At 38.3% G+C, this 26,770-nt stretch overlaps 1 protein-coding gene across 5 annotated transcripts; it reads right to left on the bottom strand.

The window, feature by feature from the left end:
- Positions 1-1,682: 1,682 nt before the first annotated feature.
- Positions 1,683-26,343, bottom strand: RAB14 (RAB14, member RAS oncogene family). 5 transcript variants are annotated; one of them, XM_049710771.1, is made up of 10 exons: positions 25,537-25,674; positions 25,265-25,382; positions 23,549-23,641; positions 16,918-16,976; positions 15,753-15,806; positions 14,077-14,254; positions 8,860-8,926; positions 5,358-5,445; positions 4,978-5,008; positions 1,683-3,979 (listed from the first exon to the last, which is right to left on the bottom strand). In XM_049710771.1, the coding sequence occupies exons 4-10, from the start codon at positions 16,967-16,969 to the stop codon at positions 3,802-3,804; spliced, it is 648 nt and encodes a 215-aa protein (XP_049566728.1). In that variant the 5' UTR covers positions 16,970-16,976; positions 23,549-23,641; positions 25,265-25,382; positions 25,537-25,674; the 3' UTR covers positions 1,683-3,801. The 5 variants fall into 5 exon arrangements, with proteins under 5 accessions (XP_049566728.1, XP_033283185.1, XP_033283186.1 ...); XM_033427294.2 differs by lacking the exons at positions 25,265-25,382; positions 25,537-25,674 and adding an exon at positions 26,071-26,296 and having other exon boundaries at positions 23,549-23,643; XM_033427295.2 differs by lacking the exon at positions 25,265-25,382 and having other exon boundaries at positions 23,549-23,643; positions 25,537-25,662.
- Positions 26,344-26,770: the final 427 nt, after the last annotated feature.

Consider the following 26,770-nt stretch of genomic DNA (forward strand, 5'->3'; position numbering starts at 1 on the left):
GTGGTAAATTCAAATTGTGTTCAGTCAGACTTTGTTTTAAAATATCCCCAAGGACTCTTCTAGGCCCCTATACAACTTTTGAACCATAACAGGTATTATATACCATGTTACTATACACAGTATAGCAGAGTGGGTCATCTCTCACCACCTACTGAGGTTTATATTCCTAAAAAGTTGTTTGGCTAGAGCTGGACCATTAAGATATGGAGATACGGGATAGGGACTTCCCTGGTGGTCCAGTGGTTAAGACTCCACGCTTCCACTGTAGGGGTCGCACAGGTTCGATCACTGGTGGGGGAACTAAGATCCCTCATGCCACGTGGCACAGCCAAAAGAAAAAAAAACAGATACGGGATAAATACGATTAAAGACAATGAAAATGGCATAAAATTTATTAACACATTAAGTTCCAGAAAACATCTACTTCCAAAATAAAACTGATTTGGTAGTTATATTCTTTGTTTCATTTCCACAAGTCTTAGCAAAATGCTTAAAATCCTGGCCTATCCACAATTACTGAAATCCTTCAAGGACGCAGTTTCCTGGTCTGTCCATGTGCTGAATGAGGGTAAAATATTTTCTTTCTAAACTGCCACATGAACCCTCTCTATATTCCCACATGAACAGGAATCATTTGGTCTTCTGTTAAGGGGAGTGAATTGAGCCACACATTTATAAGAAAAGAGAACACTTAAAACATGTGTAGGCGGGGCTTCCCTGGTGGCACAGTGGTTGAGAGTCCGCCTGCCCATGCAGGGGACACAGGTTCGTGCCCCGGTCTGGGAGGATCCTATGTGCCGTGGAGCGGCTGGGCCCGTGAGCCATGGGCGCTGAGCCTGCGCGTCCGGAGCCTGTGCTCCGCAATGGGAGAGGCCACAACAGTGAGAGGCCCGCGTACCGCAAAAAAAAAAAAGTGTGGGCAAAAAAGTTCCCAAAACTATAGTCTTCTGGAATTAGAGGTGAGGTAATTAACGTGTAACGCCAAACAAACACCCGGTTCCAAAAGACATCTTGCCAAAGAAACTTTGCTACCTCTAACTAGTATTATGAAAACACCAACCCCCACCCCCACCAAAAAAAAAAAAAAAATCAAAGTTACCGCATCAAACACTTTATTGTCCATGAAAAATACTTGAACATCATACTGGAATGTCTAACGCGTAGAGTACTGAGCACCAATTACTAATCAGGAGGGCCTCGTAGGTGCAAAAGGGCAACGAGTAACCCAGAAAAGCAGGTGACCACACACGTAGTAAGCTCTCCATGGATTAAAAATTAAAAGAATTTCACATTCTCTCCAAAGTGTACTTGCCCAGTGTCTGGCACACAGATATTACAATATGACAATTTGCTTCTCTATTTTTGAGCACCCAAGTTTATTATAGGGGATTACACATGCAAATAACAGAATTTGGCCCCAAGTACAGTCAAGGGAGAACACTATCAGCCACCAAATGTGCTGATCTCACACTGAAAAAGGCTGAAAAACACTGCAAGTGTGATCTGAACACAAGGATAAGACTAGCTCAATTACTGGGTGATGCCGATTTATACGCTACTTATGTAGACTTTTCTTTTTAAACAAAAAGGACAATTCTGAAATAAAAACTGGCGACTTATGCCAAATAACTGCCTGGAGAAAAGATGAAATCCTGTTATAATTCAGAAAATAATGCAAACAATTTTAATTTAATCTAGATACAGGTACTTTATTTACAAATATTTAGATTAATAGCATTTTGTTACATCAAATGAAGAGTACAGCAGTCTGAATAACTCCTGTCACAAAAACAATTAAGACCCACTGTAACTAACTTTGGGAAATCAGGGTACTGCACCTAAACAAGCCGCAGTCTTTCGTTTGTGATTGCTACCTTATATCCCAATGGGTGGTTTGTTTGTTTTGTTTTTGTAAATATATACACACACCAGCAGGTCATGGTCCCTGGGCAAGTCCCTTGTGATGCAACAGTGTAAGCAAAATGGATCACTGTTAAGTCTTTAACAGAATACACTGATCTACTCCAGGTATCTTTTTAAAAAGTTAAACAAAGACAGAAAGGTGAGTCCACAAATTAACCAAATCCTATTTTCTGCACATTCCAGTTTTGGCTTTTATTTAACACTGACTATACAATACTCTGGTACTACCACATGTTTACAACCCAGAAAGCTGTATTTTTTACGTTAGTGTCTGTAAATAGGGATTTAAAATGTGTATTTTAAACACAACAGTTGAGCTGAGAGTGCCTTGTATATAATATACTGAGGTTTGCCTATCCTACTTCAAATAACTTCTCAGTTCCCAGCCTGAACCATAAACTCAATTAGAAATCAATCAACAGAAGTAAAGAACTTGGTAAAATGTAAGTTTGCTTTCTAAAGAAATAAAAGATTATTTCCCTTGCAATACAGTATTCTGTCAGTGGCCAAACCACCTAGTGCAAAGCAATAACTTACTTTGTATCAGCACAAATATTGGAACACCGTTAGAAACACTTTCCCCTTTACAAAACAATTTATGCCAACATGACATAAAATAGCCCCTCATACTAAGAACACAGGGGATATCTTAGATTATTTCACTGTAGTGTTAAAAATGCACAATTTAAAATCCCTTAACAGCAGACCTGCAGTTCTGGCTGTCTGGTTTAGAATCTCACCATTCCAAGAAGATATAGGTATAAAAGCTTAAAATGTGCAATAATAAACCCAGCCTTTTTTCTTTTTCTATATAGTAAGGCAAGAAATGCAGCCTGTAATGCAAAACGTTACAAAAAGAGAAAAGCAGGTTAGCACATTATTGATTGCACAAGAACAGTTAAGAAAATCAGCAGGTAAGCCACAGTGCAAAGATGGAACAGAATCTACTAGTGTTAATCCTCTCACGCCAGGAGCTCCTTCCAGCATAATGTCCCCAAACACTGCCAGCACCAAAGGGTGGAGCCAGTACATCCTGTGAACTGCAGTTGTGTCTATTTCCTTATGTGAAATGGAAGGGAGTAACATAGTCACATATAGGTCATACTGTACAAACTGGTATTTTATACTGTTCCAATGCCAGTAATCAATTTATTTTCTTCATTAAAATAATATACACAGAATGTATTGTTAGTTCGGTTCCTTCAAATTTTATACATATTTACTTTCTGCTAAAGAGAAAAAGATAAAATGGTGTAAAAAAAAAGAAGGATAAAGCTATTAATTAAGCACAAGAGAAAAGATAAATGGATATTTTCCCTGTGCACGGCTAAGACAGAAGCAAACCGCCTCAAGAAAAATGCCACCCACACAACAGGGAATTTATCCAACAAAAACAAACGGCTTTAAAGGACCCCTTCTCTATCATCAGAAGTCATTTCACAGCAATAAACTTATGGGTTATAACAGACATACCTGAACAGTTAAAAATGGGAAGAAAGGCTTAAGATATCATGAAATTAAACCGTACAATGAGACAAAGCCTTGCCAAAAAGAGGGAGGGGTAAAACTCAAGTCCAGCATCAGTGCTCAGTTTAAATCATGTATTGGTGACATACCTATCACGAGGACAATCAAGGGGGAAAAAAAGTCTAGATTTACCATGCAGAAGAGATTTATTACTCTACTTGCCTTTGATAACCTGATTACATCTAGTTGTTTAGCAGTTTAGTATTGTGTTAAACTGTTTTTACAACAGAGTTGTTTTTTCTTTTTAATTAAACCCAGTAAGATGTACAGAAGACAATGAGGCAGCAAGTAAAAAGTACTGCTTCCAACAGACAGAGGTGAAAGGTCAAATGAGCCACGGCAAAGAGGTCACTAGCAGCCACAGCCTTCTCTCTGGGGTTGGGGTTCACTGGTTAGCCGGCCTCCCTGTGGGGCTGAAGGTTTGTGTTGTACACCAGACTCGGCAGCATTCAGATCCAAGCTTCCATCCTGAATGTTCTGATAGATTTTCTTGGCAGCCTCAAGGAAAGCATCTTCTACGTTCTCTCCCCTAAGAGGCAATCGACAACTTTATTGGCGAACCACAGCTTTCTACGACAGACAGGACATTATACACTGACCTTTTGCTAACCTTTAGTCAACTGGCATGATGTCTTCAACTCAGCCAGTATCATCTAATAAGGGACTACCAGAAGACTGAGCTAAGAGAACAACATGGGAAGATATTTTCTGTGGAAAGCATATAAACAATACTAACAGCTCTTTCTACAAACCCTATTTGAAACTATGTGCTCTAATCATTAAAATGCTGTATATTAATATATAACAATAATTAAGACAGGCCATTACAGTGGGTATTTCAAATAGAAATGAAGTCATCTCCAAACACATGCAGAACAGTATTCCAGGATTTGTATGGTCTGATTAGCCAAGCATGAACTGTACTGTTCTTATCATGCTTAGCCATGTTCACACTTGAGTTCATCTCCCTTAGGACTAACAGTACAGATGAGGCTAAACAAAAAGGAGCTAGCTTCTCACCACTGCAAGGAATTTTTGGCTTAATAAATGAAGAACTATGACAGCAGTCCTGGGGTTCAATAATGAACATGGAATAACAATTAGAAAATGTTAATTATGCTTCTGATTATTCTTAGACATTGAATATTTCCTTAAATCATGCTTTTTACTATAAGAAGCAGCATTAAATCAACAGGTTGACCAACCTTGAGTCCAAGATGCCAAATTCAACCTTGGTTGTAAAAGTCAAACACTTCTGAAATGTTAACACAATTTCATTTATTAACCTGGCTTACCAACGGGTATAAGCAAGGTATAATATGTTAGGGAAAGTAACAAAAAACATTATTTTGAAAAGTGAAACAGGAAGCAAAGGGATGTTTGCTGACTGTTTTCCCTGCCATAAGCATTACACATTTATATATTATACATTACATGTATATACATTATACATTTTTAAATATATGGTTCTACTTTGAGAAATTTGAATGTAATTAAAAATGATCTACTAACTTTAGCCATACTTACGTTTTTGCACTTGCTTCAAGGAACAATAAGCCTAAAAATAAAATTCAGACTATGAAGGATATTTCGAATTAACTTTCACAAGGACACTCTCTTCAGTAACATCTGAATAAAAGTTTCCCAACAGCTTTCAGTACTCCTTCTATAGTATTTTATGAAAGACTATATGAGTTTGAGATGGAGGGAATCTTTACATTTGTCATTAAATAACTCTACTGCCCTCAAATAGAAACACATTTTGTTATTTCCTCATTCTTAGATTTGAGCAGTTTGCATTTTTAAAAAACTGTCAAATAATCTGCATTGTCAAAATCCCACCTATCCCTAGAAATTCTCCCATGTGTGACCCAAAAAAGCCATTAAAAGTCTTAAAAGAAACCCACCATTTTCTTCAGCAAACTGTTTGGCTTCTTCATATGTAACATCTCTCTGTGCCTCCAAATCTGCTTTATTTCCTATGAGAATTATTACCTAGTTTGTGACCAAAAGAAAAACATCTTAAAACAAAAGAAACCATTTAAATCAAACATGAAAATTCTGAAATCTAAAAATCTTGAAGAAAAAACAAGTGGTTCTAAAAAGGAAATGAAATACTAGCAATTATCCATCAGACAGAACTACAGAATCATGAAGGTATTAGTATGAAGAGGGATGTCAGCAATTACCTAGGCCAGGGGTTGACAAACTTTCTGTGAAGGGCAAAAAGTATATATTTCAGGTTTGTGGTCGCTTTGCATATACTTCTTTCTTGACTTTTTTTAAAACAACCCTATAAACACGTAAAAACCAGTCTCAGCTCTCAAGCCATTTAAAAACAAAACAGTCCTGTTTTGTTTTTGTGTGCCTGAAACACATCTGGTCTAGGCCAAAGATTATGATTTATCTGAGTAAGACTACTAAGGGTCCATGGACAAGCTCCAGGGTATCTGTGAATATACTGAAATTAAGCACAAAATGCTGTAAACAAGGACATTCCCTGGAAGAGAAGGTTTGTGGCTTTCATCAGATTTTCAAAAGTTCCTGGGACCCTCAAAAAACTTTACAACTACCAGTTCAACTTCTCAGGCTACAAGTAAGGAAATTAATACTCAAATAAGGACTTGTCAAAGGTCACTCAGTCAGTGGTAGGCGGACATTAGAAGTCAGGTAGAAAACCCAAACTGTGACCATCAAATACTGTCCTCCCCTACACTATCCCTAGGCTGGACTAAGTTTGTAGCAACTGATAACAAATGACTGTGTATCCATGATAGAGGACATTGGGGGTGGGAGGACGTATATGCAGTGGGTTCAAATTCAAGGCAAAATATTATACACCTATACCCACTCTGGAGTCATTTATACCAGTGAAGTTAGGCTGAAGTTAAAGGCTGCTCTGAAAAGCTCTAAGAAAAACGTGTGCAGCCTTGGGAAACAGGGCTTCGGCCTTTACTGGAATGAGCTGGGGGATAAACTGTCTCTACCAATGTATTTTTTGACACCAACTGGCAACTCCCCCCATCCTCGCTTTTCCCCTTCAGAACAGATGTGGTAATCCAGATACAGATACTTTAGAAATGGATGGTTTCAACTAAAAGGGATTTCCACCATTAACTTTTTTTCACATGAAATTTCAGGCCCTGGCCGTCCTACTTTCAAAAAATGCTGTCCATGAAGTATAGCCATTTTGACCCGAATGTAAACCTTCAGCAAGTGAGCATTCTTCAATCAGTGTGGACAAGCGCCCACTGAGGAGAGAAAGAAGTTTTCATATATAGTCCACTAGTCTTCTAAAGAATAAGGCAGTTAACACTTAAAGGAAATCCATTTTTCAAAAAATATCAAAGTTGGTCAAGTCACGATGGCTTAGTAGTACAGGGCCGTTACAACACAGGTGCTCAAAGCAAGAAATGTTTGCTTAATGGAAACACTGCCTGCTCTCCATTCCTTAAGAATTTCCAAAATGCTTCTCATCATCATGAAAGGGGAGGCATAAAGTGGCATGCTAACAAGACAGAGGTACAAAATATACCACCAACAAAATGAGGAAGTATTTAACTTCCACACAGAAATCAAAGGCAACGTTACAGAAAATGTAACATTTGCACTGGACCTTAAAGAGATTTTCTTTTTTCTAAAGATTTTAAGAGGCATAAATGAGGCAGGAAGGACACGGCTAATTTTTTTATTACACTCCTCTAAGGACCCTGTACAGTAAGTTGTTTCCTTGCTGTTTTTAATATTTTACCAATACCTGAACATAACTATAGAACCACAAAAGCTTACACAAGAGTAGAGGGGTCCTATATACCCTTCACCAAGCTTCCCCAATAGTAGCATCTTACATACTTACTGTACACTCTCAAAACGAGGAAAACTGACATTGGTATAATCTAGAGTCCTTATTCAGATTTCACCAGTTTTACAGGTTCTGGAGTATGTATAGTTCTATGCAATTTTATTGCAGGTATAGATTTGTGTCATCACCATCAGGATACAGAACTGTTCCATCACTTCAAAGAAACTGCTTTGTGCTGCCCTCTTTATAGTCAACTCACACTAACACCTTTCACCCCCATCGCTAACCCCTGACAACCACAAATCTGTTCTCCATCTCAATAATTTTGTCTTTTTGAGAATGTTTTATATAAATGGAATCATACAGTATGTCATCTTTTGAGACTGACTTTTTTCCATTCAGCACAATGCCCGAGATCTATCTAATGTGCTGCATTTATCTACAGTTCATTCCTTTGTATGGCTGGGGAGTATTCCATAGTATGGACGTACCAGATTATTTCACCATTTACGTGCTGATGGCCATCTAGGTTGTTTTCCAGTTTTGGTTATTGCAAATAAAGCTGCTGATGAACATTCATCTATAGATTTGTATGTATACCTACAGAGGGTTTAATGTGATAATGGAAAGTTCCAGATACAGTCCCTGGCATAACAGGCAAACCATGTTAACTGACTATCAATATAATTAAATTGCTGTTCCCTGATGAAAGCCAAACTTACCACTGATTACATATTTACTAAACCAGGCCACTGCCAGGTGCTGGCGTACAAAGCTAAGTGAGACACAGGCCTTACTCTCAAAAAGCTCAGAGTCTGTCACAGATCTGTGCTTTTCCTCACTTGTTCCTGGAATACCCTCAACAGAAGCTACTGAAACCTTTTTACCCTTCAAGTCCCAGCTCAAACAACACCTCCTCTATAAAGCTGGTTTCTCCGGATGGCACTGCTCATACTGGGTCCTCACCACCACCACCAAGCACTACACCAGTAACTCTATTTCTAACCCATATTCCACTCTGCTTTTCAGTATAGCTATCTGTATACCCACAGGTAATCTCCCTGCTAGACTATAACCTTTTATGGGCTAAGGACCCACATTCATTTTTGTATATTGCAGTGTCTAGCATGGCGGCTATGAAAATCTCCATAAATAAATATCTTCTCAGACTGGCTAATTTTTTAACGCATGCAGAACTCTTTTTATTTTTAATTGAAATTTTATTGAGACTTACATGCAGTTGTAAGAAATACAGAGATTCCCTAGTACATTTTGCCTAGCTTCCTCTAATGGTAACATTTTATGAAACTAATGCAGATTAAAGTGATAGTTTCAGATTTCAGAGTCTCCACTTGACATGAGACTACCCCACTCATAACTTTCTTTTTTTTTTTTTAACCACAAACATGAACAAAACCCAAGTATAAGACGCAAAACCTGGCATAATCCATATTTGAAAAGAACGTTTTTTCTTCAATTAATTTCAGAATAAAGATTCTCTCATTCTTAGTACCCAAATACAAAAAAAGCCCACTTAGCAAATGGCTTTCCTTTCTGGGTCAACTTAGATCTTAAGTTTTCTGTGTAATAGATGTCATTTAACTTACAGTATTTGGATTGGTGAGATTCCTTGCATCTGTCAACCAGCTGCTTAAGTGATTATATGTACTTCTTCTGCAAAAATTAAAGTTTACATTTGTGACTGCCACAGATGCCATTTCAACAGAAAAAAAGAAACTTCAACAAATATTTTAAATATACACTTTAATCAACAGATCCTAAAGAAGTATTTTTGATTTGACTAGATTGTTACACTAAAGTACAACTGTGGAATGCAAACATATACTTTTCAAAAATCTAGGAAAACCTATTATTTTTAAATAAATAACTCGATAGCCAGCAACTCTGCTAATTACTTACACGTCAGGAGTAAATTTTTTACATTTAAAAGAACATCCATAAACAGACCAATAAGCAAGCAAGGAACAACTTAAAAAGCTGATGGAAAACAATTCTAAACTCAGAGTTTTAAAAATTGGCTTTAAAAAGACATTTAATACATTTTACTGGAAACTGAAATCCCCAGGTATATCAGACAGTGAGTTTATCCTAACTCTGTACTCTTATTAACCAGCAGCTAATTCATTTGGGGATACAGACTGCCTTATTTCTCCATTTTCTCTAACCCAAGAGTTTAAAAACTCATAGGCTCCTTTGCACTAGCCAAGTAGGATCTAAGATAACAAACAAATCCAAATAATTTACAATAATATACAGAGTATATACTATTAGTATTAATTAGACTTTACCAAAAAGGTCAAAATTTTAAAAAATTTTGTAGCTTAAAAATATTTCTGACTTCTACAGACTCACAGAACATTAATCTATCTTACTCATTTATCAGGTGAGGAAACAGAAGCCCATAAAGATTTTAATGATTTCAGAGCCGGGTGTAGAACCCTGTACACACACTGTGTCCTTGAAGTGTTTCGAGCTCAGCCTTGTGAATATACTGCATGATCTCCAGCTGCCAGTGCTCATATAAAATGTGATATTCCAAACATTTAATCCTTTCCCAGTGAGAAGTGAAAAGAATTTCTTACTCAGACTCTCTTTTTTCTGTGCTATATTACATTATACACAAATCACCACATAAATGTCAAAAAAAAGTCACATAAAAACTTTTTTCCCAATGCTTTAAAATTTTCTAAGCAAACAATGGTCAAATATAATTCTTAAAAAGCACAAGGCTTGGGACTTCCCTGGTGGTGCAGTGGTTTTAAGAATCTGCCTGCCAATGCAGGGGACACGGGTTCGAGCCCTGGTCCAGGAAGATCCCACATGCCGCAGAGCAACTAAGCCCGTGGGCCACAACTACTGAGCCCACATGCCACAACTATTGAAGCCCATGTGCCTAGAGCCTGTGCTCCACAACAACAGAAGCCACCGCAATGAGAATCCTGCGTGCCGCAACTAGGAGTAGCCCCTGCTTGCTGCAACTAGAGAAAGCCCGTGTGCAGCAACAAACACCCAACGCAGCCAAAAATAAATAAATAAATATTCTTTTAGAAAGCACAAGCCTTATCACTCTTTAATACTTGTAGTACTAGCATACCTTGCCTTTACCCAACACAGCTATCTTGCTTTGTGCACAAAACCTTATACAACACAAGTCCAAAAATATTTATACTGATTTAGATCAATTTTAAAATGTCAAAGCTGGCAGCAAGAATGAATTACAAACTGCCAACACTTTGGTAAACAGAAAAATCTACACATCCTTTGTAAGTAGTATCAAGATCACGTATACTGAATTATTTACATGTACATAACTTCTGCTAATGCTTTTGGTAACTGTCTCATTACTAATTTAAAATTCACCAACATACTTTCAAATCTATAGATATAATATCTCTCTATATATTGACCCAAATATGCATTAACTGGTGTTACTACTGCTAAAAAAAAAAAAAAACAAAAAGGTGCTAAAAGATCCCTAAATTTGGTGTGATGTTAGATGTGATATATCAAACAAACTACCATGATAAACTATGATGTCAATTTAGGCAAGTACCCTGTGACAATCAAGAGTTAATGCTGGGCTTCCCTGGTGGCGCAGTGGTTGAGAGTCCGCCTGCCAATGCAAGGGACACGGGTTCGTGCCTCGGTCCAGGAAGATCCCACATGCCGCGGAGCGGCTAGGCCCGTGAGCCATGGCCACTGAGCCTGTGCGTCCGGAGCCTGTGCTCCGCGACGGGAGAGGCCACAACAGTGAGAGGCCCGCGTACCGCAAAAAAAAAAAAAAGAGTTAATGCTAGTGGACTTGCCTGGTGGTGCAGTGGTTAAGAATGTGCCTGCCAATGCAGGGGACATGGGTTCGAGCCCTGGTCTGGGAAGATCCCACAAGCCGTGGAGCAACTAAGCCCGTGCGCCACAACTACTGGGCCTGTGCTCTAGAGCCCGTGAGCCACAACTACTGAGCCCATGTGCTGCAACTACTGAAACCCACGCGCCTAGAGCCCGTGCTCTACAACGAGAAGCCACCACAATGAAACGCCCGTGCACTGCAACGAAGAGTAGCCCCTGCTCGCCGCAACTAGAGAAAGCCCCCGTGCAGCAACGAACACCCAACGCAGCCAAAAATAAATAAATAAATATTTTAAAAAGTGTTAATGCTAAGAATAAAAAGTATTACTCTAAAGCAGACACTTTTAAGTTTGCAAAATGTCAATGATTAATAATAGAAAAAAAAAGGGAAAAAAATCAGTGTCATAGCTGCCACATCAATGTTGCTATGAAGTATCACTTTACCAAGAAAAAGTACCCATCTAAAACCTGAAGTACTGTTTTTTTTCAGTAACAGTTTTATTGGGATATAACAAACATCACAAAGCTCATCCTGTTAAAGTATACAATGTAGTGATTTTTAATATATTCACAAATTTGTGGCATGATCATCACTCTAATTCTATAACATTTCATCACTCCTAAAAAGAAACTCTGTACCCACTGGCACTTACTCCTCATCCCCTGGCAATCCACTTTCTGTCTTTATGAAATGGCCTATTCCAGGTATTTCATATAAATGGAATCATACAACATGTGACTCTATGTGTCTGGCTTCTTTCACTTAGTAAAATGTTTTCTAGGTTCATCCACTTTATAGTATGTATCAATGTTTCCTTCCTTTTAATGGCTGAATTATATTCCACTATATGGATATACCACATTTGTTTATCCATTTGTCAGATGATGGGCACTTGGGCTGTTTCCAGCAAAGTACTTTTGATGACTTGAATAGACACAAATTTTCTCAAAAGTAGTTACTATGCTGAAAAGTTATGTTTAAAAGCAAAATATATACACATATCAAATGATCTTAAACTTATACAATCTTCTACGTTGACTGTATCTCAATAGGCTGGAATTAAAAAAAGAACACATAGAGAAAGCAAAACAAACTACAACACTATAGATAGATACACTTAAGCACACATCACCATATTTAAATTTTATTAATAATGAACGCAGGGCTTCCCTGGTGGCACAGTGGTTAAGAATCCTCTTGCCAACACAGGGGACACAGGTTAGAGCCCTGGTCCAGGAAGATCCCCCGTGCACCACAATTACTGAAGCCCATGCGCCTAGAGCCCATGCTCTGCAAAAAGAGAAGCCACCACGAACAGAAGCCTGCACACCGTAATGAAGAGTAGCCCCTGCTCGCCGCAACTGGAGAAAGTCCATGTGCAGCAACGAAGACCCAACGCAGCCAAAAATAAATAAATAAATAAATTTTAAAAATTTATAATAATGAATGCAGCTTTCAATTATGCGAAGTCTTCAGGAATGCATCCCTCATAAAAGGATGTCTGTACAGATGGCCAGGTTCTTTAACAGTCTTCTCACAAAACTATTTACCAACTGTCTGGCTCTAGTGAAGAGCATTAAGGCTGTTTCACTCTGTTTTGCCCCGACACCACCAAATTCTAGAATTTAGTAAGACTTCAAGCACTATAATTATAATCATCCACTATTTTTATTCTAAGGCAGCATTTTCCAAAGGGTGTTCCTCAATAAAATAACCTTAGAAAACACCAAATTAAACAAACTTAAAGAGTTCCTTTACTACAGAACTTCTCAAGGTCCTATAATATGCTAATGTGACTCTTCAAGAGGAAACAGTATAAAGCATTTCCCAAAAGGAAATAAGGTTGAAAGTCTATCACTTGGTCCCACTCACCAATTCCTACCCCCTCAAAAAGTGAGACAAGAGTCACACTGATTTAGACTGGCACTTTGCATTAACATGAAAGGTGATCCAGTTCATTTTCTAGCTTACAGTAGTAGATAAACAGTACAGAGTTTAATGAAGTGGCACAGTATTCCAAAGTCAAACATTTAGGATCCAGTTTCGTTAGTTTCTATCAATTGCTTTGAGTTTCCAGAAACAGAGTTGAAATAAATTTAATCTTGCTACATGAAGTATCATGAGCTACTTCAATCCATTTTTAGGACAAAAAAGAATTTAAGTAAATAAACAATAAAATACTTCAGATGCAAGTATGAGAACTTTTTATAATCTACCATGGTGGGTTAGCAAAACTACTTAATTCCTTGCTTGACCTTATTTTGAAAAGGTGTGGGGACTTCCCTGGTGGTACAGTGGTTAAGAATCCGCCTGCCAATGCAGGGGACATGGATTCGATCCCCGGTCCGGGAAGACCCACATGCCGCAGAGCAACTAAGCCCGTGCGCCACAACTACTGAGCCTGCACTCTAGAGCCTGCAAGCCACAACTACTGAAGCCCGCATGCCTAGAGCCCATGCTCTACAAGATAAGCCTCTGCAATGAGAAGCCCGCGCAAGGCAACGAAGAGTAGCCCCTGCTCGCCGCAACTGGAGAAAGCCCGTGCGCAGCAACAAAGACCCAATGCAGCCAAAAATAAATAACTAGAGGCTGAACAGAGGAACTCCTCAAGATCTGCTTGCTTTCTACTGAAGTGAAAATATGTGATGTAAAATATTATTTCACCTCAAATAATTCAACTGATACTGCTTTTCAGAACAGTATTCTTTCACTCGCTCCACCGGCATCTCCTGAAGTTTTCCTTCAGTCATACTCACTTTCAGAAAGGGAAATCAACATGTTATATCAAGTATTACACACAGCAATTTAGAGAAAAATCCATAAAACCCAAATAAGCTCATTTACAGACACGCAATTACAAACTACAGAATGCCTAAATCAATAAAAAAAAGAAACCACACTCCTAAAATAGATTTCTTTTTTCAAGGATGAAGGTTGGAAATTATTAATCGCTTACCTAGTGATATCATACACCATAAGTGCTCCCGCAGCTCCTCTGTAGTAGCTTCGTGTGACAGCCCTAAACCTCTCCTGTCCTGCTGTATCCCAAATCTGCAGTTTGATTTTTTGGCCACTAACTTCAATTATTCTTGTACCAAATTCAACACCAATTGTATGAGGACAGTCAGCCATAACTGTTAGGGAGGAAAAGAAATATAACATTCCAACTTGCAGAAATCTTCAAATTAAGACCAGTGGGAAAATAATCCACTAGTAAATCAAATGACTTACTAATGCTTGTAGGCTATAAACAGACTAAAGCTTGCACTAAAAAAAAAAAAAATTAGCAAAAACCCAGAAGTGAGTCACAGAGATGTGACTGGAACAAGGGTCAGCAAACTTCTGTAAAGAACCAAATAATAAGACTTTCCTGGAAGTCCACTGGTTAAGACTCCGTGCTTCCACCGCAGGGGGTGAGGGTTTGATCCCTGGTCGGAGAAGATCCTACATGCCAGGGAAGATCCCGCATGCCGCGCTGTGCGGCCAAAAAAAAAAAAAGAACCAAATAATAAATATTTTAAGTTCTGTAGACCAAAAAATCTCTGTCACAAGACTGCATTCTGCTGAAGCACAAGAGCAGCCATAGACAATACGTAAAAAATGGGCATGGTTGCATTCCAAAAAAACTTTATTTCTAAAAACAGCCAGTGACTGGATTTGGCCCACAGGTTACTGTTTGCTGACCTTTGGACTAAAAGAATCTGCTAATGAAAAATAAAGATTTTCATAAACTCTTCATAATACCAACATTATACTATTTAGCCTTCTGACAGTTCTTACATATAACAAATCAATGGTTTTAGGACTCTAGTTTTTGGTCAAACAAATATTTATCTAGCAAAATGTTATCAATATCTCAAAGTCACCATGTTTAATATATATTTATAATTATATATTGTCAAGTTATATACGTCTAATCCAACAGAACAATTTTATTAGTCCTTTCCTTATAATTAGGCCACTGAAAACCTAAACCCGCTATTATTCTCTTCTATAGTACACACAGACTGCTGGACACTTCATAAAATGTTACATTAAGCCAAAAAATGCCATAGGAAAAAAAAATGCCATAGATATGATTTCAACTACTGGAAACAATTTCAACTATATTTAGCCTATCGGTTACATAAAATACAATGCCCCCTTCCCCTACCACCCAAGATAGAGTAGTACACTTTGAATCTTAATCAACCAGTCATGAATGTAGAAAGAATTCCACCTTAAATATTTCCAATCTATTATTATTGAGTTATTAGCAAATGATATATGAGCAAATTTCCCCCAATAAGATAATTTCTATAATGGAAAGTCAGAGAACAAGAAAAAGATTACTTAAGTTTGACACTGTAATTTTTAAAAATTTTTTACAGTATACACTTTTAAAATTTAAGTTTATATCATCAAAAAAATCTAAACAAGTCAATCAAGTTATTTATGGCATAAAAAGCCAACACTCTATACATACAGGTATATTTCATTTTGTCTGCACCTATTAAAAAAAAAAATCACTTCCTAAAGACAAAAGTGCATATATAGGGAAAGGTTATATTTAATTGCATAGAATACACTGAAAATAAGTGTCATGTGACAATAAAGAATTTACTAATGTTTTATCTTACATATTGAACTTACACTTTTTTTCTGTAAATTGATGAAGCAAGCAAGATTTTCCTACTCCCATGTCCCCTGTTTAAAAAAAAAGTTTCAAGTGGTAATTATATTTCTCAATTTTATACTTATAATTTTATACTCTTCAATGATTGCTATACCCCTTCTACCATATCACATCACAAACTTCTGGGGCACTTAAAAAAGTTCTATTTCCATAATTTATAACGAGTTCAAAAGATCCTAAAGGTCAGTTTTCACTGTGATATATAAAATGAATATTCCCAACCTTCACCAGTGACAGAATTTGGTTATGAATTATGTTAATAAATAGACACCAGCTGGCAAAAGCTTTTTAACAGAGAAACATAGTATTTTTTACTTTGAACTATTTCAACTTTTTTTGTTCTTTTCCCTTAACCCATGCAAAAAAGTCAGAAACTCCTAGGAGTGACCAAAAGGGCAGCATATAACAAGTAGAAATAATAAGTTTGGGAAGCTTGATTCACTAGATCCCATCTTATCTCGTATTTCTTGTAGAATTCCACAAAAGAATGTACATCACATGAAAATCGTAACAGAAGAGATATCATCTCTAACTGTACTAACAGTAATTTAACCTATGATGAAGGAAGCATTACAATACAGTCACATAAGCTCAACATTAAACCAAACTGTTCTAATATGAATTAACAGAATAATATGTATACTTTCAACTGTGCTCTTAAAACTGTATCTGGATAAACAGCATTGTCTTAATTTGAGCTAAATCTCAAAACTTATTAAGAGAAAAACCACCATTATATTTTATGTATCTTACACAATTACTCTGAATCTTTATCAACTGTTGGAATCCAGGGGGCTCTGAGAGCTTTCATGATATTTCTGGATGTATCAGCACTCCTACGAAGTTAATCTCATTCCCAGTATTAACAAACTTTCAGGTAGCCCTCAAGAAAAACCAACATCACTTCAAAGGTACCCAGCTTTGTACTACAGAAGTACCCAGGGTCACAAAGCAAAAGGTACATCACTGGTACAAAAATAAACCTTATCAAAGGAGCTTTAATTTTGCAGTGAGAAAGAAAATCCTTCACTTCTTCTGGAGTACTACATTAAGTATTAGCATATAAATATTTTGCATTTTAACCTTCTTTGGAGAACAACAGTATAAGTTAAATAAACTTACCAATAATAATATATTTAAAGATGTAAGAGTAGTTGTATGGTGCAGTTGCCATTGTGGCACTAAAAACAAAGAAAACTGTGTTACTTCAGAAAAAAAGTATACACAAGTCACCCAAGCTGTGTATCCTTTAAAGATATATAAAATAAAGCACAGTGATTATAAACAAAATGTTGGTTACAATATCAGAGCAAAACTGCATTTTCCAAAATGATCAAATGCACAAATTCACTTAGATGAACATGCTTTAACATTCTCATGTATTATCCCCAGAAATATAAGAACATATATAAAACCAATTCCAATATTTCACTTTAGGAAATACCCAATAAGAAATGCTACTCTGAAAATTTTCAAACAAGAAAATCTTTATAAATTTAAGTTAAACAGTATCATCATTATAAATAATCCTCCTCCCCTATTAAGGTCCCCATCCCTGTTAACTGATCAAGTGAATACTGATGACCTATTTGTTTGGAACTCTTTGATTTTACAACAGAATGTTATAAAAAGTAACCACCAACTTATAAACACAAAATAACCTTTTTACTCTACCTGAAATTATCAATTAGCATAGCATCCAAAGAAAGAGTAATCATATTATTTCTAAACCAAATAAATGTCAGAATTAGAACCACATGAATCTGTTTTTCTTATAGTTTTTTTAAAAAGTCAATTATTGACAATTTCATATAGCTCAACCTAATATAGGATTTGAAGATTAACAATATACCAAATGCCTGCTATATATTATTCTAGGAGCTAACAGAAATAATAGCATATTGTGGTTCTAAAATTTGCATGTTTGTTTATTAGAAGGTATTCTTAAAGATCACAGCCCATTTCTTACCCTCAGAGAAGACTTAACCTAAAGAATTCTAATTTCTCTTTTTTTTTTTTTTTTTTTTGCGATACGCGGGCCTCTCACCAATGGGGCCCCTCCCATCACGGAGCACAGGCTCCGGACGCGCAGGGCCAGAGGCCATGGCCCACGGGCCCAGCCACCCCTTGGCATGTGGGATCCTCCCTGACAGCGGCACGAACCTGTGTCCCCTGCATCGGAAGGCGGACTCCAAACCACTGTGCCACCAGGGAAGCCCCTCTTCTACTTTTAATAACTTAAAAAAAACCTCTCCAATTTATTCAAACAAATGCCTTGAATGTGTCAGACACTGTGCTAGGTGCTAGAGAAATATGAGGTGAATTTTAATGCTGGTAATAACGTACAATAAATTTTATTCCCCAATAAAATTGAAAGAAAAAAATTTATTCTCAAAGCAGTTTTCAGGGAATTCCCTGGTGGTCCAGTGGTTAGGACTGCACGCTTTCACTGCCAAGGGTCGGGATTCGATCCGTGGTTGGGGAACTTAGATCCCAAAAGCCACACGGTGTAGCCAAAAAGCTTAAGATAAAAATTCTTTATAAATATGAAGGTTTAACCCTATTTTTTAAAAAATTTATTTCCAGTATTTTTTTAACCTGGATTTTACTGTTTTGGCCAACTGTCGCATACACAAGCCAGACATTTAGTATGATTGGGGAAACTCATTTACTGAAATTAACAGAGCATAAGTCATATTTCAAATAAAATTTCTAAGTAACTAATAAAATTTAACCTGTAGAAAAAGTATATACTTAGAATAAGTGAATTATTGTTACCAGGGAAGAGGAAGTTGTCAATTACAGTAAATTATTAGATAATTTCACACAGTATAGTCTTCCCACTTAGCTGTATGAACTACATTCAACAAAAGTGGGACATGATGTAACACATTTATAATCAGTCACATCACAGAAAACTCCCTTAACCAGTTCCTTCAGGAAAGAGTTTCTAGTTAAAGTAACTCTGATTCTGAACATCATACTAATTTGATTCCCTTTTTCCAGAAACAAGAATGAACTTGGTCCTGAGGCTCAAACTGGTCTGTATTATTTACTACATCTCTGAACCAGATCCTAAAGACAAGGAAAAAATAATCTCACAATAAAAATGATATTTAAAGGTTATTAATTTCCTCTTGGGCTGCATTTCTCTCAGGTTCTTCTCATCCAATTCATTTTTAACTCCTCTTTTAACTTCTTTTTCCCTATTCAAACTTGGGGGAAGGTAATTAGTCACCTTTAAATTACTGTTACTCTCAAGCTCTCCCTCTTCTGATTTTCCTATTTCTTTTCTCTCTTCTAACTGAACATTGTAGCTGTACATACTTTGCTTCCCTTCATTTTACGTTAAAACTATGGCCTCTAACAATCCCAGTTTCTACTTGAAATGTTCTAAAGGTTAATCATGAAATTATAAACCAATTCTAGCTGTACTAATTTGTGTACTTGCTAATTATCACACAAGCATTAATTAATTAAATATCTACTGAGATGACTAATTTTGAATTTTTTTTAATTTCTAAGCATTAATTAGTATAAACTATTTCCAAATAGAAGAGAATGATCCCTATTTCAGACTGAATACCAGCACCCTGTCTCCACCTCAGTACACAATTTTCTGGTCAAGTTTCTTAAAAATTACAATAAAAATCCTAAAAGCAGAGTTAAAGGAGAACTACTAAAATTTACTAATTTCAGTAAATAGGAAAGCAAAAATATCTAGCACTGTAGCCACTAACACAAGGCCTCTTTTTATTATTCTAAGGTAAGATACTAGTTAGGTTTAAATAGACTCCCATAGTTTATTGATAGCATTCACTCAAAACTATGTATTTGCAGTAGAACCATGTTCAAGTGGCACCTTTTAACTATTAATTATGCTTAATACTGCTTTAAGGATTTCTCAACCTCATTTCTTGAACATGAAACATACCAATGTTAAGGTGAGGAATATATTTTTAACAAGCTTTGGAAGGGAGAAAAAAGTTTTTCCCCTATTACTTAAGTGTGCTTCTGCTTTACTTACTTTGAGAACTCAAAAAGTGAAAAAAAAAAAAAAGTGGTATTGGGAGAGCAAGAAATATTGGTCGAGTTCAAACACTCTGAAAACATGAGTCCACTCAACACTACAATATCCACTAATTTTAAAATCTTGGTAATATCCTGTAATCTGTGCACAGCAAATGTGTGATTGGTGTGGTTAAAATGCACCTTGTTACATGTTCTACAAAAATCATTTGAATAAAATTCACATATAAATAAGATCTCCTTTAACACCTTTTTCTTAAAGACAAGAAGCAGACAAGTCATTAAATATGTGATGAACAATCTGTAAACTAATAACAAACACAATTGTTATAGTTACCATTTATTGGGCATTTAACATATGCCAGGCAATGTGCTGAATACTTTACATGCTGCTATTTCATTTAATCCTCACTACTACCTTTATATAAAATGGTGACTATTATCCTCATTTCACAGGTAAGACTCAACAGGTAAGTAATATGCTCACGTCATAGAGCTAAGTGGTCAAGTCTATACTGAACCTACAACTGTTCTGACTGCAGAAAACCCTCTCTTAATCACTATATTATTTGGCCTCCTCCACAGTTGAGATGCACCACAAAACCCGACAGCGGTACTTTGGGACACAAATCTTTCTCAGTTCACTCACCTGGTTCTAACTTAATATTCTGAATAGGCGTTATTAAATAACTACATTCAGAGGATGCACTATGATCAGGATTTGTAGATATGGGTAAGTGATAATACTAGTAACAACGATTCATATTATATCTATTTACAAAAAAGTTTCTGAAGGGAACTAACATTTGTTGAGAGTAAGCCATGTGAGGATGTGCACTACTTTTCCCTATGTTGTCTTGTATAATTCTTACTCAAGTCTTACAACTCTGCAGAGTCGTTACCATTATGTCCACGTAAAAACTGAAGGAACTGAGGTTTGGGGAAATTCACTGATTTGGTTGGTTTACAAAGTTAGCAAATAGCAGAGTTGGAACCTGAACCCAAACCTGACTCCAAAGAACATGATTTTCTCTATCTAAAGTAGCTCATTAAAAACATATATATGTAGGTTGATAAAATAAAAGCAAAAAATCAAAATCAGAGAAAGATGGAGGTTAATTAATACTCAAAGTTAAGGTAATAGTTTTACTATCAGTCCATGTAAAATTTAGTCCTAAACTTCCTGGTTGTCAAGAAGAATGTTTACTAAATGCATATTAAACACTAATAATTATTCTGTGGCCCCATTTAAATATTAACTTTGCCTAATGATGCTGTAACAAAGGATTTCTCAACCTCATCTCGTGAACATGAAACACATACCACTGTTAAGGTGAGAAATATATTTAAAATGGGGTATGCTATTGAATGAAACTGCAGCATGCTTTTTTTCACTTAACAATATCATGGATCTATTTCCAGGCCAATACATATAGATCTAAATGGTTACTAAATGCACATTAAACACTAATCATTGTTGGGCCAAAATAGTATCACATAGTCTCCATATACTGAATCAGACACCTTTCCAAATAAAACTATACATATAAACGACTAGTTTTGAAATGTGCAGATACAGATGTGAAGGTAGGCACTTTCATTTACTCTGCTTGTGGGAATCTGAAGTGTCACAATATTTTGGGGAAGTAATCAGTATATTTTAATATCTTAAAAACAACCCAAATCACCCTTTGGCCAAGAAACCCACTTAGAAGTAGTCTACAGGGCTTCCCTGTTGGTGCAGTGGTTAAGAATCTGCCTGCCAATGCAAGGGACACGGGTTCGAGCCCTGGCCCAGGAAGATCAGACATGCCGCGGAGCAACTAAGCCCATGTGCCACAACTACTGAGCCTGAGGTCTAGAGCCTACAGGCCACAGCTACTGAGCCCACATGCCACAACTACTGAAGCTTGCTCGCCTAGAGTCCGTGCTCCACAAGAGGAGCCACGACAATGAGAAGCCTGAGCATTGCAACAAAGAGTAGCCCCCGCTCACCGCAACTAGAGAAAGCCCGCGCACAGCAACGAAGACCCAACACAGCCAAAAATAAAAATAAAGAAATTTATTTTTTAAAAAGTAGTCTACAGAAACAAAAGCATCAGTCCATAATTTACAGGTGCAAGTGCATTTAATGCAGCATTTTTACAGCAAAAAACTGGAAACAATCTACACACTCGTCAACAGGGAAATGACTAAAGTACATCTGTACTATGAAATAATATAAATCTAGTTTAAAAACCATTTAGATATAAGTATTAACCTGGAAATATATCCATGATTTTAAGTGAAAAAGAGCATGCTGCAGAGTTTTATGATAGCACATCCCATTTTTGAACACATACACATTCAATCCTATATGCATATACTATGGAAGGATACACACCAAGCTGTGAAAAATTAATACACAGATTGAGAGGAAAAAAGGGGAAAATTATTAACTGTCTTTATATATTCCTGTGAGGACACTATAAGCATGTACTATATTCATTAGTAATATTCTAAAATATTAAAAGTAGAGGAAAAAAAGACAAATATTTTTAAGCATTTTTATATATAATTCTAATACAAAACAAGAACAAACAAACAAAAAATCCCAGTCATAATACTTCCAACATTACTTCCACATTTACCAATAATATGGGGAACATCATATGAAGTGATTCGTGATTAGACTCAAAAAACAAACAGGAGAATTCCCTGGCAGTCTAGTGGTCAGGACTCTGTGCTTTCACAGCCGGGAGTCCAGGTTCAATCCCTAGTTCAGGTACTAAGATCCCACAAGCTCTGGGGCGCAGACAAAAAAAAATAAACAAACAAACAAAAAACCAAACACACAAACAGAAAACACCCCAATAATGGAGGGCATTTTTTCATTTTCTTATGGTTTGACTCCTTGCTGTGTTACCTTATGCACTTGTCTGACTAATCCTTTCACAACTGTTACACAGCTATTTTATTCCACTCTTAGAACATAAGATGTTACTGTGTAATTTTTACGTAACTGATTCAAGACAACACAGGAAAAAAGCTACCCCCGAATAAAAATATTCTAGGTGATTTAAATTCTTATCCTTATTGTTAGAATTAAGTGGGTTTTTTTTTTACATGAAGAACACTGTTAAAAACACCTGAGCCAGGATAAACTGCATTTGTGATTCCAATATAAAAAAAATTTTAAATTATCTACTAGACACAAAGCCTTATGCTAGGCTTTGACAATACAGTAATGAAATTATACAATACAGTAACGAAATACATTACAACACAGTAATGAAATAAAGGGGTCCCTCCCTTCAGGGAACTCAAGAAGAGAACCATTTTGGTGTGCTTACAAGCCCACTAAAGTGGAATGCTACTTGATTTGTCAGTTAAGTGGACACAGAACTTTGGGAGTTAATCTACTAAACTAATCTAATCAAAATGTATGCTCAATTTCCTTTCCTCAACACTAACGCAACCTCTGAAAATAACCCGCTCATTTCTGAGACGCACTTTAAAAATCACCTCACTTTTGACAAGATATTTAAAGTCACACTTTTATATAAATTAATAATGTGATAAGAAAAAAACAGATTTCTCTTGTATCACGAGAAAGACAAAAGTTTCCACCTAATTATGACAGCACACTGTGAATAGGAAATAAAGTACTTTACTGTTGTACCTCTGTCCACAGAAGGAAAGTACTTAGGAGGAAAACAAAACAAAACTAAAACCCTGCACTTACCGTTAGAGTTAAAAGGATTAGCAATAAGTGAAAAATCTACTGATGAAATGATGTCTGAGATTTCCTTCAAAATAATTTGGTAGATGGAAAAGAATCTAAAAAAGAGTGGATATATGTATATGTATAAATGATTCACTTCGCTGTACAGAGAAAACTAACACAACACTGTAAATCAACTATACCCCAATAAAAATCAAAACAACAAGAAAAAACAACAACAAAAAATGTAATTTGGTGGAGAGGTACAGGTGTATATAGATGAAAGGAGACTGATCACTGATGACACTGGCTGATGGATATATGAAGGCTCAACATACTACTCTACTTTGTATATGTTTAAAATTGTCTAGAAAAAATAGTTTCTTAAAATAATAGTATCTTTGATACCTCTATATGTGCATTGCTGACTCCCGGCATGCCCAACATTTTTAATCACATAAAAATGTTTCAAGCTTTTTTTAAAAAATGAAACATCTCTCAATAGCTCTAGTTTTAAAATATCTTACTTGCCTTAACCCAAAGTTTCCTCTAATTGTACAATATCTTACTGAGATTATGCAAAGATATTTAAGACTAATAATCAGTTGTAAAAACACTCCACATTCTGTTGCATAGCTGAAGTATGCAACAACTATAAAGTGTAACATGAAATATGAAAAACAAAATCTTTTTAAAATGTAGCTTTAATTCCAAGGAATTTTTTAGGTTATTAATATCTAAAGGTTTTACTTCTTTACAATAACGGCCATTTACTGAGTGACTATTATATGCCAGCTACTTTATAAGTAATCTCTAATTCTAAAAACTAACTCATTTTACAGATAAGGAAACCAGCTCAGAGAGGAGATATACCAATGGTCATATACTACTAAGGGAAAGCTAAGATTAAGGCCCAGGTCTAACTCTACAGCTCTCTAAAGCCATGCTCCTCTCAATCAACAAATACTAAACACCCACTACATGCTTGGCACTGTTAGAGACAACGGGGCACTTACCATATTCCAAGCAATGTGCTAAGGGTTTTAAACCCCATTTAATCTTCACAACAACTCTAAATTGTACGTACAGTTATCCCGTGAACAGATAAGGACACTTAGTCTGAGAAGTTAAGTGACTTGCTTAACGTCACTTAACTAGGAAGTGGCAATACGGGCGTGGGAACCCTCCAAACTCCTAACCACTACATGTCTCAAAGGCATGACCAAGTAAATGGGTGTAAGCAGAAATCTGAAAAAACATTTGGGGAAGTCTTGGGGGGTGGGCGAGTGGGAGCTGGGTTATCGCAAGGTCACATTTGTCCTCAATAACCACCCCTAAATAAAAGGCAGTTGTGACAGTAATGGAACCGAGCAGTAAACTTTGCAAGAGTCCAAATCTGGACACTGACACTTGCTGTGGGACCACCAGGAAAGCATTTGCTCTCTGCGAAACCCAGCTTCTCCTTCAAATATAAAATGGAAATCTTGCCATCTCTCCTCTGGGGTGGTGAAAATGAGGACTGGCAGTGTAGCGGCCCACACGACAGACTCTGGGTTCTAAAGGAGTAATCAGCTGTTACCCAAATGCAAACATAGCAAAAAAGGAATTAAGCCGTAGCTACATTTTAAATGGTCCTGTGTGTAACCCTGGCCTAACCTGAGTTTGCCTATACCATCATTAACCAGCCACACCACACCTTCAAGCCTCAGTTTCCTCACTTGGGAGATGGAGACACTTATCCCCCAGGGCCCCGTGAAGCAAGATAAACCTGTTGGAAGACACCTAAATCCGGGTCTGGCACACGGTAAAGTGCAAACCACCGAAACACGCTTCTTCCGCCTTCTTTTCTTAAATTCTAGAAAAGCCAAAACTTTTTGTCTTCGTTATTTCTAGATGCCAGCTAGCATCGGGGTCTTAGAGGATGTCACAGACCTTACAGGGCTTCACCCAAACCAGAACCTCGGACGCCCAGACCCCTGCCCAGCCCGAGTCCAAGAGAGCCTACCCACATCGACAAGGACGTCGCAGACGGTCCAAGAGGCCAGCGGGGCTGCGGGCTGCTGCCTTTTGTGCTCGGGGCCGGACGCGGCCTACGGGCCGGGGAACGCCACGTCCGGGGCTCGTGAGCTGCAGAGCGGCGCGGCCCGCGTGGACAAACCCGGCGGGGGAGGTCGGCGGCCGCCGAGAGTGGCGGCAAGGAGACGGGGCCCGCGGGAGGTGCGAGTCGGCCCAGGCCGGCGGAGGAGGCGGGGAAGGCGAGGCCGAACACACCCTTGCCCACGCCGCGCCCCGGAGCCCTCGACTGGGCGGGGAGGATCGGACCTTCGGCGGGCGCCGCGTGGGGACACCCTCGCCCCCGCATGGACTCCTGTCAGGCCGCCGCGGCGCCCACCGCCGACCCCGGTCTCGCCGCGGCCTGACACGGCCCACCCTGCAACGCCCCTCGCCCGCGCCCCGGGCCCGCCGTCGTCCCCACCCCCGGCCCGGGGAGAGCCCGGCGAGGAAGCCCCGGCCCCCCGGACACTGCGGAAGGCCTGGGTTACCTGGGGGGTTGCTGGTGGCTGGGCAGCTTTCCGGGAGTGAGGGGGGCGTCAGGACGAGGAAGAGGAGGGCGGGCGCAGCAGGAGAGGGGCGGGGGCGGTCGGCCGAGGCGCCGGCAAGCAGCGGGCAGGCCGAGAGGCTGCAGACGCACTGGCGGCAGTGGCGGTGGCAGCGGCGACGTTCCTGCAGCTCCCTCAGGGTCTTCCTCGGGCACGTCCAAGATGGCGGCGCTCCCTGCACAGGGTTTCCTGTCACCCTCGCAATGGGCCGGACCACAAAAGAAGGGGGGAGGAGGATGCGCACGCAGCTGGAGAAGCCCGGAAGAGTGTGGCCGTGGCCCGGCCTGCTGGCCACGCCCCTTCCTCAGTCCTCCCCTCTGGACTCGTCGCAACGCTGCCGAACCCGCCCCTCTGGTCCTCGCGCCCGAAGGGGCGGAGGAAAGCGCTTTTGCGCAAGCGCAGTCGCGCGTCCTCGCCTCCTGTGGGAAGTTACTGCGCAGGTTTCCGTAGGACCTGCTGAGGTACGTCTGGGTTCTGCAGCGCTAGGGTTGTAACTATGGGGACTTTTTACTATTTTTAATGCTAGCAGCTACCACTTACTGGAGGCTTACCTTACACCGACCACTGTGCAAAGCACACATTTACTGAATTCATTCAACATGTATGTATCAAGCGATTCGTACCTAACGGTGAACACGGCACC

The sequence above is a fragment of the Orcinus orca genome, chromosome 6, assembly GCF_937001465.1.
Source record: "Orcinus orca chromosome 6, mOrcOrc1.1, whole genome shotgun sequence".
NCBI lineage: Eukaryota > Metazoa > Chordata > Mammalia > Artiodactyla > Delphinidae > Orcinus > Orcinus orca.